At 37.9% G+C, this 17654-nt stretch overlaps 2 protein-coding genes across 4 annotated transcripts in view; one reads left to right on the top strand and one right to left on the bottom strand.

Annotated features, from left to right (window-relative positions):
• The window catches only part of BUG22 (cilia/flagella-associated protein), a 98591-nt gene that overhangs the window by 20997 nt on the left and 59940 nt on the right, over positions 1-17654 (bottom strand). The gene's annotated exons all lie outside the window — the stretch shown is intronic.
• Positions 6215-8667, top strand: LOC149534194 (uncharacterized). Its single transcript, XM_089803369.1, has 6 exons — positions 6215-6453; positions 6526-6951; positions 7117-7415; positions 7531-7928; positions 8047-8270; positions 8396-8667. The coding sequence occupies exons 1-6, from the start codon at positions 6215-6217 to the stop codon at positions 8604-8606; spliced, it is 1797 nt and encodes a 598-aa protein (XP_089659495.1). The 3' UTR covers positions 8607-8667.

Genomic DNA, 17654 nt, shown 5'->3' on the forward strand with positions numbered 1-17654 from the left:
GTTTTTCCTTACTTATATTCCACTTGATTGTGAGGTTGTGACTATTCAATTTAGGTTGCAACCTTTGATTCTCTAAATAATATATTTAATTTATATATTTTTATAATCGTATTAATTACATTATAGTCATGTGATATATATGATATTAATTTATTATTATTATGTTTATAATATATAATAATCAATTATAATTATATATTCTATTATTAATTTATTTACTATAAAAACTTATAAATATAGGGACATGACATTTGGCTTTACAATGTGCCATGAAAATATACTTTCATTTTGCAACTCTTACACCTCAACTTAAACTTAACCTCTATTTCCACTCCTAACTAGGAATGCAAGAAAGCATGGATAAACTTGGACAGTACTGTTAAAGATAAGTAGCTGCAATAGAGTTCATACCTATGATTGACATTGCATCGAGTATGCTTTGAAGTAGCTCATGTTTAATAACTGACATTGACACAGCTGGATGTCATAGGTTAATGGATTAATGTCGTCAGTTACTATGCTATCAATTGACTCTTAGCTGGATGGAAACATTTGAGCTCTTCCTTTACCATGTTTGAGCTATTCAAATGTGATCGAATTCTTTCATTTATATCAATCTTGTTTACTGCTGAGTGCTGTCATGTCACCGGTATCACCTATATTCTGTTGGCAGAGTTACCAGTTTGTGTTTTCTTCCATGAATACGAAGTTCTCTACATTCATCCTTGTTGGCAGTCGTATCAGCATCAGATGATATTGCTTTCTTATCACGTGGATGTCCCTTTTGTTGTCTTATGAGCCACCTCTACATCATCAGTTGATATGCTGTCAGTTACATGCTCGATTCGTTTCATATTTTCCCTAAGGCTTTTGGCATTCTTTATGGCATCATCGGTTGCCGTCCTTCATTTATGTTGTGACCATTTGCACTTGGTTTCTTCACCTGACTGAGTGCTGATAATTTATTCTTGGCAGTATGTTTTTATTTTGAGAACTATCTGGGTGTTGTTTTTATTCCAGGGTGTGGAGCTATTCGTGGGTAATGCCATTTTCCTATCATGCATTCTTTATTCAAGGGAGATTATTATTAAGACTCAGAGAGCAGAATATGATCATCAGCTTCAGCATACTTGTGCAGACTAAATTTTAAACTCTGACACACATATTTGTGATAAAGATTGTCTCCTAGATGATCGATATATGAACATCGAGCTTTCTTTTGCTTCTATTTTTATGTTCTGATACTATTGTCCAGTTATTCTTTTGAAGAAGAATAATCAGACTTGTTTTGATTAATTAAGCCTTGAGGTGTTCAATCATAAGCTGGAGATTTGCAATTGTTCTCATATTTCTCAATAAAAGAAATATTGTGGCTGGGTTTTCCCCTCAAGTAGGAGGGTTTTCCTGCGGTAAATAATTGTGTCATTTGTTTATATATATTTCTGAGTTTTTATTTATTGCATGTGACGGTATTCTAGTCCAAAACATCAACATCTACTAGGTGCAATCCTGTCAACGACTCCACTCGCGTAGTGCATGCTTCTATGGTAGATTCAAATGGTTTTCAAATCAATATGTCCTCTTCAATCGCATCAAATGGATGCAACTAAAGATTCAATACCGATTGCAGTTAAGTGCTTTCAATCAGTAGTTAACCACACAAGGCACACTTACAATCAGTAAGAGGTTAGTGGTCTGGATTTGTTCAAATTACGCGAGTAAACATCCACATTACTTTCATTCAACTAAGCTAAACTACTCAAAGAAAATTCTATTCTAACAACTCAAAATGAAATCTAATCTAAATAAGGGATGTAGATCACCATGCAATAATGCAAACTTGATGATAATAATTCACCACGCAAGACACAATGAAGAGTAGAGCATATTTGGCATTACATTAGCAATAATTATCAGACAACCTCCTTCATAAATGAGAAGGGTAGGGGTTTATATAGATGCCTCAATTACAATGAATTGCTAGGATTGGTTTAAGATTGATGGTCCAGATCATTACAAACCCTAATTAGGGAAACCAAAATAGCCAATAAAAACGAAGCACCAAAAAATGCACCAATTAGATTATTCAAAGGCTTGAAGACCACCCAGAAGAAAGGAAGTAGAGTAGCCATCGTGCAACTCATCATCCACGACATACACTCATTTCTCCTTCTCCCCTTTAGCAAAATCAATGAACTTAAGTAAAACCGCTCTAAGTTCCTCCATGTCAATACTAGGAAGGTTGCCATGTTGTATCTCCATACCTTCCAACTTCTAAATGCAGGTGTTCAATGTGTTGTTCCAATTTTAAGTGTGCAACCCTAGATCATTTATAGGAATCATAAGTGAAGGGACTTCATTCAAGTAACTCTTCTCAAGGCAGTTTGCCCCTAAAATAGACTGATTTCAATCTCGCCTTCAACTCATCTAAAGCCAACTTGCTAGAAGCATCAATGTCAAGACCAAGCAACCCCTTGATTGCAACAAGGACCCTCAAGCATATCCCCAAGATAAGAGCCTCAATATCCTTACATTGTGTGTGCGCATGCTCATATGTAGTCATCCTAGTAACCAATGAGAGATACAAATGACCAAATTCATATGCACTCTTCTCAATAATTCCTTCTTGATTTAGGATCAATGTGGTAATAGTCCTCAATAACATGAGATATGAAATAACCATATGTTTGATGGGATAAGTTCGTTCCATAACTCATCCAAGCCCTACATTTTGTCTGTCAATATTGTGATCCTTTCATGTGCTTGACCCGTCCTTGTAAGAAAAGTCAAGGCTTGTTTCCTTACATTGCTTGCCCATTTCTTTACTACGCCACAAGTACAATGCAAACTCTAAGAAGTGGGAATGTATGGAACAATTATTGTGCTCTCATGCCTTGATAAGATAAGATAAGATGAAATATTAATGTCCAACAAGAGACCATAAATGGGCCTAAGAGACTGAAAGTAGAAACAGAGGCCAGAAGGTAGTAGGAGCACCAAACAGTGTCCAAGAAAGAAAGGAAACAAACAAAACATAAAACAAAGAGAAACAATGATAAACAAGAGAGACTACAAAATTGCCAAGAAACTAGCGATTCGTAGTCGTCAAAAAGTAGCTCAACACAGAAGGATAAATATCCGTGTGCAGAGAATTCTAAACCTGTTGCCAGAGAGAGGAGGGTCATTGCCGCTAGTGATGCATGTGCATGTGATCTCCGCACAGTCTCACCGATCTGATGTGAGTAGCAGTGAATGGGCTCCCACACTGCTTGGTTCCTCTAAGAGAGCTAACATAAGTGAAGAAGGAAGTGATAAGCTAATGAGGCGATGCAGATCCAGAAGGGGAAGACTCCCAAAGAGTGAGACCCCATAGACGGAAGGCCTCCTTCAGATAGTGTGTGAGGCATCACTAATCAACATAGCTTAAGGAGGATAGGGACCTGCACTCTCTGAATAAGCAATGAAACCTCCCTCAAATCTCATAGTAGATCGGACAATAGAACAGTAAGTGGATCTCAGTCTCAGCCACACCCATGTCACAACACTGGCAAAACCGCTCATCTCTATTGCTCTAGTGATCTGTCAAGATACGAAACTAGTGAGAGCCAACTTTGAAGGAGCCTAGCTAGATACGTAAGGCATGAGGCCATCACCGAGAAGAACAGTAAGGTCGAACAATGATACCATCCAAAATGTTCATATAGTACTCCGCATAAAAGGCCATACGCAGACGGAGGCCCCCTGGCGGGCTGACCCAAGTTATGTAAATAAACCTATTGTAGATGTCCATCCTAGTAACCTCATTCAACTCTGACTAAGGGGGAAGGAGATGAGAGGGAGCGTCTAGGGAATACTGAAAGGGAGGAAGATAGTCAATATTGATACCCACGGAGTTGAGGAGACTGGAGGCCTACACATACCAACACTGAGCATGATTGGTAGGCTCTGAAGCTGCAATCAAAGCTGAGGAATTGTAGGCCAAGTAGATATAATTGTATCAGCCATCAACAAAGTTCGCAAAGCCCCTGAATTTGTGAAGTAACCAAACCAAATAAAAGATCATGCAAAGTCTAAAAGGGTGAGCACCAAACTCGACCAAGATAATATTGGTAGGAGTAGTTCGCTGACAACAAATGAGGCATCGAAGAAAAAGAGTCTACACCCTCTCCACCAAAGCTCAATTAATGGTCAACAGGAAGGGCCCCCAAACGGCCGAGCCATAAAGGACAATAGGTCTAACCGAGGAGTCTAAGATATACATCTTAGATCTGGCATCTTGGAAATGGTGTTTGAAGCACTGTCTCTCAAGTAAAGCAAGTGATGTTTCTCAAGTAAAGCAAGTGAACCAAGCCCCTTGCTAACCCGCGACATCATGGTCGGTCTTAGACTAACACATGGCCTAGAAAACTTGATGCCAAAATAGGTGTAGCTGGAAGACATCTCAATCTCAATCCCTCTAAAGAAGAAATGAAGATGAGAGGTTTTCAAATAGTTGAAAATATAACGCTAGTCTTGCCCAGGTTGACCACCAGCTACCAAGAATCACAAAAGGAGGCCAACCCGTCCAAAAGATGTAGCCAATCAAGGGAGGAAGAAAAAATCACCACATCATCAGAAAAGAGAAGGATGGAGATCAAGACCTAGTGAAGATAACACCTGCCCTCGAGAAGCAAGAAACCCCTCAGGTAAGTCTCAAGCTCATCAATTTAAATACTAAATACCAAATAATATAGGAGAAAGTGGGAAGCCCTACTTGACCCTAGTAGAACTCTGAATAAAATTGGAGAGACCCAAAGGAGTCCTGATACGACCAACAACCCTCTCGTAATGTCTCATGATGGCCACGAGCAGAACCTCGGAAACCCCAATATTCCCGAGTCTCTAAAACAACATAAAGTGGGGGACAGAATCAAAGTCTTTAAGAAAGTCTATAATGCAGCAGTAGACTTTCGTCAAGTGGTGTCGAGCCTCCTCAATAATGGCCCTAAGAGCAGGAATGTGGTCAGTAGTCTAAAAATCCGCTCTAAAGCCAGCTTGGCCTTGGCCCTGCAACCTAATCTGTCTAGCAATCTCATGGGAATAATATGCAAAAGTGTGGCATAAAGTTTGGCAAAGGTATGCCCAATCATAATGGTCTTGTAGTTCCCTAGATTAGAGGTCACCCCAGCCTTGTGGATTGAGTGAATAATATGGTGAGACCAAGACAACGGAAAACCAATACACACCACTCGGTTGAAGAGATCAGCAAAATACTAGAAATCCCCAACTTGAAGAGCTCAGCCTATGACCCTTCCTCATCTGCAATGTTGCTAGAATTCATGGCTCTAATGGCCTCAACAATGGTAGAAACGATGAAGAGGTGGCAATGGAGGGGGTGGATGGGGCAACGCAAATGGGAGACTTCACATATTTGTTTATGATCTCCTTCATCATCAAATTCTCCATTTCTAGCTCATCTCTTCCTTTGCCAGTTTCTTTGCTCTTTCTTTAATAGTATCCACCATAGATGTGAGTATCGCCGATTAATCGGCGATACGAGATAAAATCGCGATTTTTTGGGGCCGGCGATTTAGTCGCCCCAAAAATCGCGATTTTTTTTTGCAGATTTTTTCCAAAAAATCGCAAATTAATCGCCTAAAAAATCGCCTAAAAATCGCGATTTTTTGCAAAAAAATCGCTCGCGCCCGGCAGTCACATAAAGTGACGAAAAAACACGTTTTTTTCATTATGTTTTTACATTGCTTAGGGTGTTTTGGAGAGGAGAGGATAGAGAAGGAGTTCTTGGCAAGAAATAGGCAGAATCAAGTGCATTTGGAGGCCTTTTGATTCGATTTCTTCGTTACTAGGTAAGTGATTTGAATCTTTGTTTTTTGTTTTTGCAAGAGATTGTATTTTTTTTTCTTGCATGTAAATGGATAAAAATACATTCCTAATTAGTTAGGAATGCATTTGATGAATGTAAGCAAGATTAAATGCATTCATTTGCATTTTTTTCCATTCTAGATCGAATTTATGCTAAAAATTTGCCCTTTCTAAAAAAATTTGAAACCCTAGCAGCTAGTTTGTTTGAATGTTATTTGGATTTCAATTTATTGGTGCTGTTATTGGAATGTTGCTTGAATTCTTTGTTTAACTATTAATTTTGATCTTGTTATAATTTATTTATAGTTTTTTTTTAAAATTTGTATGTGTAGGCAGCCCGCAGCAGTTTTAAATGGCAGACAAATGGCCATTGACTCCATGCCCCTCAGGCTACATTGGCACCAGGCCAAAGAATGCGAGAGATCAAGCATGGAAATATGCCTATGAAGCACCTGATGAACCAACCAAAGTGATTTGCATTCGATGTGAAAAAGTAATATCCGGGGGCATTTACCGGTTCAAATATCACATCGCAGGGATCTCAAAACATGATACAAATCCTTGTGAGAATACAACAGAAGAAATAAAAAGGTTTGCAAATGCCTTGCTCGCAGCTGGAGAGCAAAAAAAATTGCAAAGAGAGCGGAATAAATTGCATGTCAGGGCAGCCATAGCAGAGACCCAGGGCAGTTTCGTTGATGTTCTGGAGGAGGCAGCCATTGAGAGCATGGCTGGCTCTTATCGTGGGCCGCGTGTCCGCAAACAGGGTGTTTTTTCTTTCACGAGTTCCACTCCCACTCCCACTCCTACACCTCCTAGCACTTCCGCACCATCAGGATCAGCAGGTGCTTCTGGGATAGGGAGCTATTTTGTGACGAGGCACACACCTGGTGCACAACCTTCATTAGAGGCCACTAGATGGAATAAGGAGGTCCATGACCAGTTGGACAATGCACTAGCAGATTTCTGGGTTTTCAACAACCTTCCTATTAGTGTTGTTGACAGTCCCTATTGGGAGGCTTTGGCCACAGGGTTGACAGTTGCAGGAAAGGGGTACAAGTCCCCTTCTCGTTTTGTGTTGGGTGGCAGGTAAGCGAATAATTTTATTACACTCAATTTCCTTTTAATTTTTAACTTTTTACTTAGTTCTAAATTTTAATTAATTTATCTAGAAATTAGAATGTTGATTACTAAAGTCTAAATCAATTTTAAATTACTAAGAATCTAAGACATAACTAAATTTTGTTTTTGTAGGCTTATTGGAAATGCTGTTGAGAGAGCCAAAGCATTTGTTGAGGAACAGAAACAAGAATGGACAAAATTTGGTTGCACCATTCTTTCTGACGGGTGGACGGATGGGAAGAGCAGGACCATAATTAATTTTTTGGCCTGCTGTAATGATAATGTGGTGTTCCTGAAATCAATCGATGCCTCCAACAAGGTAAAAAATGCTCAGACATTAGCATTGATGTTGGAGAATATGGTCTTAGAGATTGGCATTGAAAATGTGGTGCAAATCATCACAGACAATGCTGCTGCATATGTATCAGCAGGTAAACCGTAATTTTATGTTGCATGTGCATTGTGAATTTCACAAGAAGAATTTTTAATAGTTTGATATATTTGAAAAGTTGGAAACTAATTAGTATTTGCTTTTACAATTGGCAGGAAAACTCCTACAGCAGAGGCACCCCACTCTCTCTTGGACCCCGTGTGCAGCACATGTCCTTGACCTTCTTTTGGAGGACATGGGCAAACTTGAGTGGGTCACTCCAATTGTGGAGGATGCAAGGCGGGTGACAAAATACATATACAATCACCCATGGGTCCTTAGCCTGATGAGAGAGCACACTGATGGCAAAGAAATTGTCAGGCCTGCCGTCACAAGGTTTGCAACGATTTTTTTGACATTGCAAAGCATTCTCGATAATTTGGCTTCTTTGAAGCAAATGTTTGTTTCCAAAAAATGGCTTGCTTCCACATTTTCAAAGAAGAGTGAAGGAGAGAATGTTGTGCGGATTGTGTTTGATAAATATTTTGAAGATAAGGCTGATGAAATAGTAAAGGTAACTACAAAACTTTAAGTTTTAGTTTGCACTTTACAACTTTATAACATACTAAGTTTGTAACTCAAGTAAATAATAATTTTGTAACTTGTCAACTAATTTCAAATTTATATTGCAGGTGTCTGAGCCTTTAGTCGGAGTTTTGCGTTTGGTTGATGGAGACCAAACGCCAATGGGTGAACTATATGAGGCCATGGACAAGGCCAAAGAATCTGTCAAAAATTACTACAAGGGGGAAAGCATCAAATATGAACCCATTTGGCAGATCATTGATAGAAGGTGGAATAATCAGCTTCACCAACCCATTCATGCAGCAGGATATTTCCTCAACCCACGTTTTAGGTATACTGTAAGCTCATTCTTACTCAAATTTAAGTTAACAAAGACTTGAGTTCATTTTGCTTTCGTAGGGTGTTGGGTGTGTACTAAAATTGGAAGACTTATTTGTTTTTGGTTTTTGGTTTTAGGGCTGATGGTACATATGCAGATCCTGATGGAGAGGTCATCAGAGGCCTAAGTGAGTGCGTCGAAAAGATGGTAACCAGCGAGGAAACAAGAGATAAAATCATCGCTGAGCAGGAGATCTTCACTTCAGCAGGAGGCAAGGTGTTCTCCACTTCTCTCTGCAAGAGAGCAAGGCTTACACAAACCCCAGGTAATACATTTGCAAACTTCTGAATCTCAAATGCTAAATTAATATTTATGTTTCATTTTTTGTTGTCTATTAGTATTTTCTAACTTGTACAATTTTTGTGATGCAATGGCTTGGTGGACCACTTGGGGTGCAAGCACTCCAAATCTTGCAAAATTTGCTCTCAGAATCCTATCACAGCCTTGTAGCGCATCACATTGTGAGCGCAACTGGAGTTTGTTCGAGGCCATCCACACAAAAAAGAGAAACAGGTTGTCCCAAAAGAGGATGAATGACATGGTCTATGTGCAATATAATCTTAAATTGCGCATGAAAAAGGCGCAACAAGATCCGCCTGGGCCAATTGATTTGGATGAGATAGATCCTTATTATGATTGGACGGCACAAGAGCAGGCTCCCTTATTTACACAGGAGGACATCTCCAATTTGGAGAGGGAGGCCGCAGAGGAGGCTGCGAAGGAGGAAGGGGGTGGAACTGGATATGACATCGATTTGGATGACATCGAGGAGGGCGATGATGAGGATGATGACATTGAGCTTACTGCAGAGGACCTTGACATCTTGCGCGCAGCGAATGTGGAGATACCGACATCTAGTTCTATAGCTACACCATCTCCTGCATTGGCACAGACACAGACACGGGCACAAACCCTGCGGGGTTCTAGTTCTAGAGCTTTACCCTCTCCCGCACTCGCTAGTAAAGTGACTGGGAAGAGGAAGATGTAGTCCTGTATTTGACATTTGTACTTATTTGTAGTCATGTTGATGTGCTTATTTGAACTCTTTACATTTGACACTTTATTTATGAGAATACTTCTCATGTGTTGTGAACTTGTTAGTTGTTAGTAATTTACAACTTGTCACTACTTACTTGTTAGTAATTTACCAATTAATAACTCTTTTTGCATTGATATATATCTAAACATGATTGTTTCTTATGTATTGTTAGTAATTAAGTCATTAGATGCAAAAAAACATTGAATTCTGTAAAAAAATCACATTTTTTTATTAAAATTTAGTGGTTTTTTAGTTCCCGATTTTTTCCCCGATTTTTTCCCGATTTTTCCTGATTTTTCCCGATTAAACTTTTTCAGGCCTAGGCGATTAATCTCCTCAGGCGATTTTTACATCTATGGTATCCACAATGTCTCTCCATTCCTAAAATTCTTGTTCCTCAATTGTGGACCCTATATCAAATGAGGATTGGTGATAATCGTTAGGAGTAATCTCATCTTCATTCTTGTCAAGAATTGGGATAGCCAAATGTCCTAACTAATCTCTGATTATCCTATGAACCTTCTTAGTAGGCTTAGGTTCTTTTACTCTCCCAATCTGCTAAAAAATGCATCAATATCATCCATCTACAAGGTAAGCCTCTTAAACTCTTCTTTTCTTCATGTTGCCTCTTAAGGAACCTCAGATAAATCCATACCACCATCCATCTATTCATATTCATCAAATCCCTTCAACCCTGAAATGATTTCATCTTCCATCTATTGAGTGTTGGGATTAGATTGTCTCATGTCATCACCCAAATCGACTACCAACTGTACTGTAGGGGAGGATGGCATTATCTTTATACCTTGTTGTACTAAATGCATGGATGAAGTTGCTTCATAACTGTCCTGATGCAGTATCTTGATATCTCAACCCTATAATAGATCATTACCCATAATTTGTTTCTCTATGTCCCTAGTTGATGAGGAACTAGAAATGGGACTAAATGAGGTAGACTTATTTCTTTGGCTTCCAGATTCTCTATTGATAGTTTTATGACTTGATACTTGTGATATTTTCACCACATTATCCCCTTTTGTTGAAGTTTGTCTTGCATTCTGAATGTGCAATCCTAAAGTATTGATAGTTCCTTCATTACCCCATGATGAATTCTCACTTTGCATCGTTGCATGGGTAAAGGTAATGTTGAATCATATTGCCTATTAGTGTCAAAATGCACATAACAACCGAGTCATTATGTTGCCTAAGCAATTAAGGAAGAAATGGAAGACTATTATAGTTGTATCCGAGCTCTAGTGGAATCCAAGTGATACTTTATCTACCGAGTCTTAGTCAAGCTTCAAGTCACACCAAGTAACTCTATTCACACTGAGCAAAGAAGAATGCAATGAACCCCAAGCACGAAGTTTATCGAGTTATACAGAGGATGCCGTGTGAATGTTTCCTGAGTATCAGAAACGAAGAACAGTGTATTTACCGTGTGTCACGAGAACGACATCAAAATTAGAATTGGCACATGCTACCTGATTCTACTAAGCAAAGAAAAATGGTTTACATGAATTGAGGTAAATATTTGCAAAGATTTTATTGGAGAATGTGCACTGATTGTTCATGATTCTAAGGCTGCATAAACCAATGAAAATAAAGTTGGAAAGGAAGGAAAGGAAAGATGATTCTAGAACCATTAATCACAATCAAAGATCAAATCAAGCAGGTTCTAAAACCCTAATTAGGTCAAGTTGCGAAATGGCAAAAGAATACTATAAAAGGAGCAATTGAGATCATTTCAAATTTAGTTGGTTGTACTTGTTGATATTGCTGATCAGAATTTTGGTGAAAAAGCATTGAAGTAAGGAAGGAATCAAGGTTACAATCAGAAGACAGAGACGAAGTTGTAATAAATTGCAAATCTATCACGAGAAGGTGATAACTATAGAGTAGAAGAGGATCTAATCAAACAAAGTAAGTTGCTACTATAGGTCATTGTTGCTATTGTTTAACCACTGTAGTAGTTTCTTAAATCCTTGAAAAAGGTGGACTCAACAGTCTTGCATGTAAATCTCTTAACCGAGTACACACCTGATGAGTGTTGTTAAATCCTTGTAAAAGGTAGATCCTTACAAATCTTATTGTATACTCCTAACTAAGTGTGTCATCACAAGTGACAAACATTGTAGCCCTAACAAGGCAACCTCTTACTGCAGTAGTGATGGATTTGTGGGTGTCATCCTCACCGTAGTTTACCCTATGACCAAGGGATCCACTAACCGCATGAAGAGATAACATAACATGAATCCAAATTCACGATACCAAATTCATTGTGTTATGTGTTATGTTGTCATGAGTTTATGTGTTGAAGTTGATTTAGTTGATTTACTTTGAATTGTACGCAAACTATTATATGCTTAATGTTAACCAAGTAACACTAAAGGGCAAAGAAAGGAATATTTGGAAAAAAATGTTTTTTAGGACACTAATTCACCCCCTCCTCCTCTCAGCATCCTATCTATCTTATATTTCCAACAGTTGGTATCAGAGTTGTGTTCTCTTTTGAAGGTTGACTGCCTAAGAGGAAAGTCCGAGTCATGGAGAAGTACATATTGGATAGGACTATTGAGAATGAGGTATTGGAACTGCGGATCGCCATGAGCCAAATCAATGAATTTAGGAACAATTTGAAGCTATCCTTGAATAGGAGAAAGGAAATTCATATTGGTATATGACATGTATGTTTTATCATTTATGCCATGTTAGGTTGTTGAAACACAATATGCATCTCACACAATCATCTTAAGACAACTAATGAAGGTGTGTGAGGCCTTCAGTTCTACAACCATCAATACCTTGTGGATTGTTTGGCGATCAAACATAGAAAGAGGCCAAAAAGTATAAGCATTGATACTTGGTGATGAGTGGTGAAATTGCGCAAAATATGTTTTTGAAGCTTACCCAACTCATTATGACCCCGATTAGGTATGTTGATATTGATCACCCATTTTTGGGTGAAATTTATGATGGCATAGACAACATTGTGGAGAACATAAAAACAAAGATAGTGGCCAAGGAACATATAAATACATTTTTCAAAGTTCTAGAACGACTTATTGTTGATTGTTGGAACAAGACGACGACCCCTTTACATCTTTTGCATATGTTTTGTCGCCAAGGTTCTATAGCCAAGAGATGGTTTCACAACCAATGTGGTTGTTGGTGGCGACAAGGCTGCAAGTAGAAAGATTTATGGTAATGATGATGAATCTCAAAACATTCTCTCGACAAAATTTGGCCAGTTAGCATCTCCTAGAAATCATGACACTAACACCCTTCGTGCTCAATATAGGATGGATGTTAATGAATGGTATTATGTACATGGTCAAGGCTCAATTTTCTCAGCCTCTTGCAGTGTCAATCCTCTCCCAAATATGTTTCCTTTTTTTAACTTATTTATTTTTCATTTGATCATAATGTCACCATACTAAAATTAAATACAAAATGTTGTATGTAAACTCACCAGGTTGCAAGTTCTTCAACTAGGCAAAATTGGAGTACGTGCTCCTTCATCCACTTGATCAAGTGCAATCGTTTGGGTGTACAAAAAGAAAAGGATTTTGTTACGCACACTCCAACCTTTGTCTATTGTCACATAAGAAATCGGACTGCCATGAGATTGTGAAGAGAAATTGGGATCAAGCTCCTCAGTGTGCTGATTTAGATACCATTGTTGCACAACTTACCCAAGTCTCCATGGATAAATAAGATGCAAATCTGCACATGACACAGACATACTACAAGTGGCATAGACTATGGTTCAAATGAAGTTGAACCAAATGCTTGATACCTTTGATCATGATGAAGAATATTAAATACAAAATATGGCTCATAATTTGGTTTTTCATTGTGTAATGATATTTTGAGACTTTCACAAATTATGATATGATATGTGAGTTATTTTATTTATAATTTTTTTATCAATTGCGGAATTTTATTTTCATTTAAACTTTGAGTATCAAGCTTCTAAATTATTATTATTATATGTTTAAAATTTTGAACCAATGATGAATGGACATGAATGAATCCATGATGTATATATAAATTTATATACATCATAGTATATAAATTTATATACATCATAGATTTTTATAATATATCAGTGTGTGTGCAAAACTGAAACCCAAGCAGAAAGAAGTTACCAAATCCATGCACTCGAACCTAGAGCCGAACTTGAAACTGAATCAAGATTGATAACTTAGGTCAATACCAAGTGAAATTTGCCCATCTAAAGTTGATAGGTTGAGGTTTTTCAAAAATTCTTGTTCTCCTACGATGTTTTGGATGCAGTTTAGTTTTACTAATTAGTTTCTATTTGTGCATTCAATTAATAATTGCTTCGTTTAGAAATATCATCTTGTACTTTTCTACTTTAAAAGATTTCATCTCCATTGTAAAATATCAAACTATCACGTTTTATAACATGTTATCAAAGCAGGTCTAGGTCTTACTCGCAAAGAACCAAAGTTGTGTAGGTTGCATATACTTGTACGTATTTTTTGTGAGTTGCATGTTGCTAGTATTTGTTGTTGTCTGTACAAAGTGCTTTCTAGTTTTGCCACTTGATGAAGTTTGGACATTTTCTGGAGTATTTTAACACACAAAGTCTAGAGTTTTACCGCATGAAGATTTTTGTGATGGGTTATTTTGTTTGTCACGGCTACATGTTTTCTATAGTGTGAGGGTATTGCATGATTTTGTCCTAATTATCATGGTGGAGGGTTTTGTGAAATTTTCCCTCAAAAAATCATGATGGGGTTTTTTTTCTTTTTTCCACAAAAAAGCACGGTGGTGAGTTTTCTGATTTTTTTCCACAAATGAATCATGGTGACGAGTTTTCTAATTTTATCCTAAAAGAATTAGTAATTCAGTTAATCAAAGATATCAAATTTCCACAATCCATCATAATTGTTATCAAAAGCTTGTGAATTAGATTGCGTATGTGTTTTTAGCATCAACATTTCGGATCACACTCCATGCTCCATCATCAAGATGAATATCAAGAGATGTATAACAAAAAAAAGTGTTACATGTCTTGCTATTCGTCTTGATGATGGATCACAGAGTGTGATCCGAAACGTTGATGCTAAAAACCCACACAATCAAATCCAGAAGCCTCTGATCACAATTCAATTAATGATTGTTTCGTTTAGAAACATCATCTTGTACTTTTCTAAGGAGACTGTCTCCATTGTTTAATTATCAAACTATTAAGTTTTATAACAAACATTAGTCTTCATAACTTACAACAAAATAATCATCAAAATCATTTGTAGAAGCAATATTCCCATGTTTGGTGTGCTTTTTGTCAATAAATATGCTACTTGTCTCCCTACGAATTCATTTGCATCGTCAACTAGCTAGACTCACTATTGGCAAATGAATTGTAGTAACATTCTTGGGAATTGTGTCCCTTGTTATAAATGAGCCTTCTTTTGTGTAAGTGAATTTCTTTATTGGGTTCTAAGGTCTCATTATGAATTCCTCCTTGTTGAACTGAATACACCAACTCCTAAAAAGATAGCTTTCTAGTAGGGTGGTTAACGGAGAAATGGCTTGTCGGAAGAAGACATGGAAGAAACAAAACAATAAAAGGTTCAATAAGTGGAACATTGACTACCTAGAATGTCCGGAAAACAATTCTGAAATTAAAAAATGGGTGCCAGGAAAAATCAAATCTGTCATGTGGGCAAACCAACTAGGTATAAAAAAAGCCTATTATGTCAAAGAACTTAATCCCACATGCAAACATGACGACAAAGAATATTTAGGAGCCGAGATCAAAGGAAAGGCAAAAATCCTAATCACTCAATTGAGATATGGTTACCACAATTTGAGATGTGAAACTGGCACTATCTGAAGGATTGTACAGCATACGAAGATATTCGCAGCCAACACAAAGAAATGTTAAAAGTGAACAACATAAAAGATCTTTTCGAAGGACCAAAACTCTTCAAGGGGGCCATTTTACTTACGCAAATTCACAACAAAAGAGACAGGTTGGAGAAATCACATCAGACTAACTAGGAGTTTTTATGTGGGTCCCTTAGGCTTATGGCCTTGTGGACATCATTAAAAATCTTTCATTCATTCAGTCACCAACTAGATTCTAACAAACACACAAGAGATAGAGGGTAGTGTTGTCAAGACAATGGTTATTGTTGGCACATGCCCGAAAATGCAAGTTTTTCTAGCCTTGTGGCCTCTTTGTTACACTAACACCTTTGTTCCATCATTGATAACCTAATCAAAGAATTCTTTAGTGGGACCCTCTTTGGTCAATTTGTGCTTAGTGTTGTGCTTTAAATAAATTTCAAAAATATCCAAAAATCTTTAAGGACTACGGTCTTTGGTTTAATTTCTAAGCTTGACGAGGGTTTTGGGCTTTCTGGATTTCCCTTGCCAACATGGTTTTCCCTCATGTGTCTATTCCCACAATCCCAATTTGATCTTCACGATTTCCTTTACTAATATGTCTTTCCTTCAAGTCCTTCAGTCCCCATTTTCCAAGTCTTAATTTTGACCTTTTAGGCTTTCTCATACCAACATGCCTTCTCCCTCGAGTCCCCACTCTTCAAGTTACCCTAAATCTTGATTTTGGGCTTTTGAGATTTCTCATGCCAGCGTACCAATCCATAATGTCCTCGTTCCCTAAGTTCTCTCGAGCCACAATTTCGGACTTCAGGGCTTTCTCATGCCAGAGTGTTTGAAATTCACTCTCTACTAGCATGCCTTTCAATCAAGTCCTCATTCTTCCAATTCCCCAAAGTCCCAATTTCAAACATTCAAAATCTATCATTCCAACATGCCTTTCATTCCTCATTCTCCAAGTTCCCCCAAGTCCCAATTTCAAACTTCCAATCTTTCTTGTGATTGAATGCCTTACCCTCAAATCCCCATTCCTAATGTTTACTCAAATCTTGATTTGCATTTTTGAGCTCTTGCATGCCAACATACCCACCTGTAGGGTTTATTCCTAGACATGTGTGCCCTTTATCCCCAACTCTCTACACATTCACACTTTTTCTTGATTGTCTCTTGCAAGCTATTTGGGTTTTCCCTACTTGTATGGATTTCCACAAATCCCATTTTCCTCATCCTCCCATCCTATGGGCTTTTCTAAGTTTCCCCTTCCACTTTGCACACTTTCTAAAGGACCACCTAAGTTCTACCCTCCATCAAGTATAACTTCCACATATCTTTCAGATTTTCCATACAAATCTACCTCTTATAAAATTGTCTGAAAGGTTCTCAAACTCTTTGATTTGTCATTTTTCCTTCCTAGGCTTGTAGACCTTTTTTTTCTTGCCCTCCTTACATCCCTGCATCCAACCTGCACTTCTCACACATGCATTCCTCTTGTGGATTTCTTAATCACTTCTATCAGTTATGTACCCTTCAACCATGCAAATCATTAAAATGCAAAGCCCCACTAAATCCCTGTAATTTTCTGCACACCACAATGCATATGTACAAACAAACACTCAAATCTCACAAAAACACCATTGGGCTCCTCAAAGACACAAATCTATGTGTGAATGCATATGATGACGATAAAAGTAGATATGAGCATTGAAGAACATTTAGCTACCTCTGTGATTGCAAAAAGAACATTTCAATGTTCCAAGATGTACACCAAAAGCTCCAAGTTGGATTTCGTTACGAATGTGGCATTGCTAGTTTCAATGCTTTGACCTATTGATGACCCCAAAAGCCTCACCTAGGTAGCTTTAGTTTATGGTAACGGAGTTGTAAAAATATAAGCTATAAAGATTGATGTAGAGCATCCACACAACCTAATCACCAACCAAGACTTCTTGTCCTAATCTACAAATTCTTCAACACCTTTCTTCTTACAATATTTCCCTAAACCTTCTCAAGACTCCAAACTACTCAATGCTTGCTAATTGACTCAACACAATACCCTTGAACAAACATTGTTCAAACTGTCCAAATATTTCCTTCTGGATGCAATGCGCCTTTTAGACTCTTGCCATTCCAACTCTAACCCCTAGAATTTGATCAAACCCTGGACTCCACGGACATTCCCAATGCCCTTACAAACATTATACAACCCTTCAACCCATTTGTAACACCTTATACAATCAATTAACCAGTGACTGTCCTGTTTTCCCATTGAATGCCTAAACCACATCCTCCATGATATCTTGAGTCAGGATTACCCCTTCCCAAGGAATTTTCACACATTCATCCTTCCATAGACACTTGCTCCCAAAAATCAAACTAACACTCAATTTCACCCAAACACCGTTGAACTATTTCCAATG

This window comes from Cupressus sempervirens, chromosome 10 (assembly GCF_028749045.1).
Source record: "Cupressus sempervirens isolate cs-2001-9-10 chromosome 10, ASM2874904v1, whole genome shotgun sequence".
Classification (NCBI taxonomy): domain Eukaryota; kingdom Viridiplantae; phylum Streptophyta; class Pinopsida; order Cupressales; family Cupressaceae; genus Cupressus; species Cupressus sempervirens.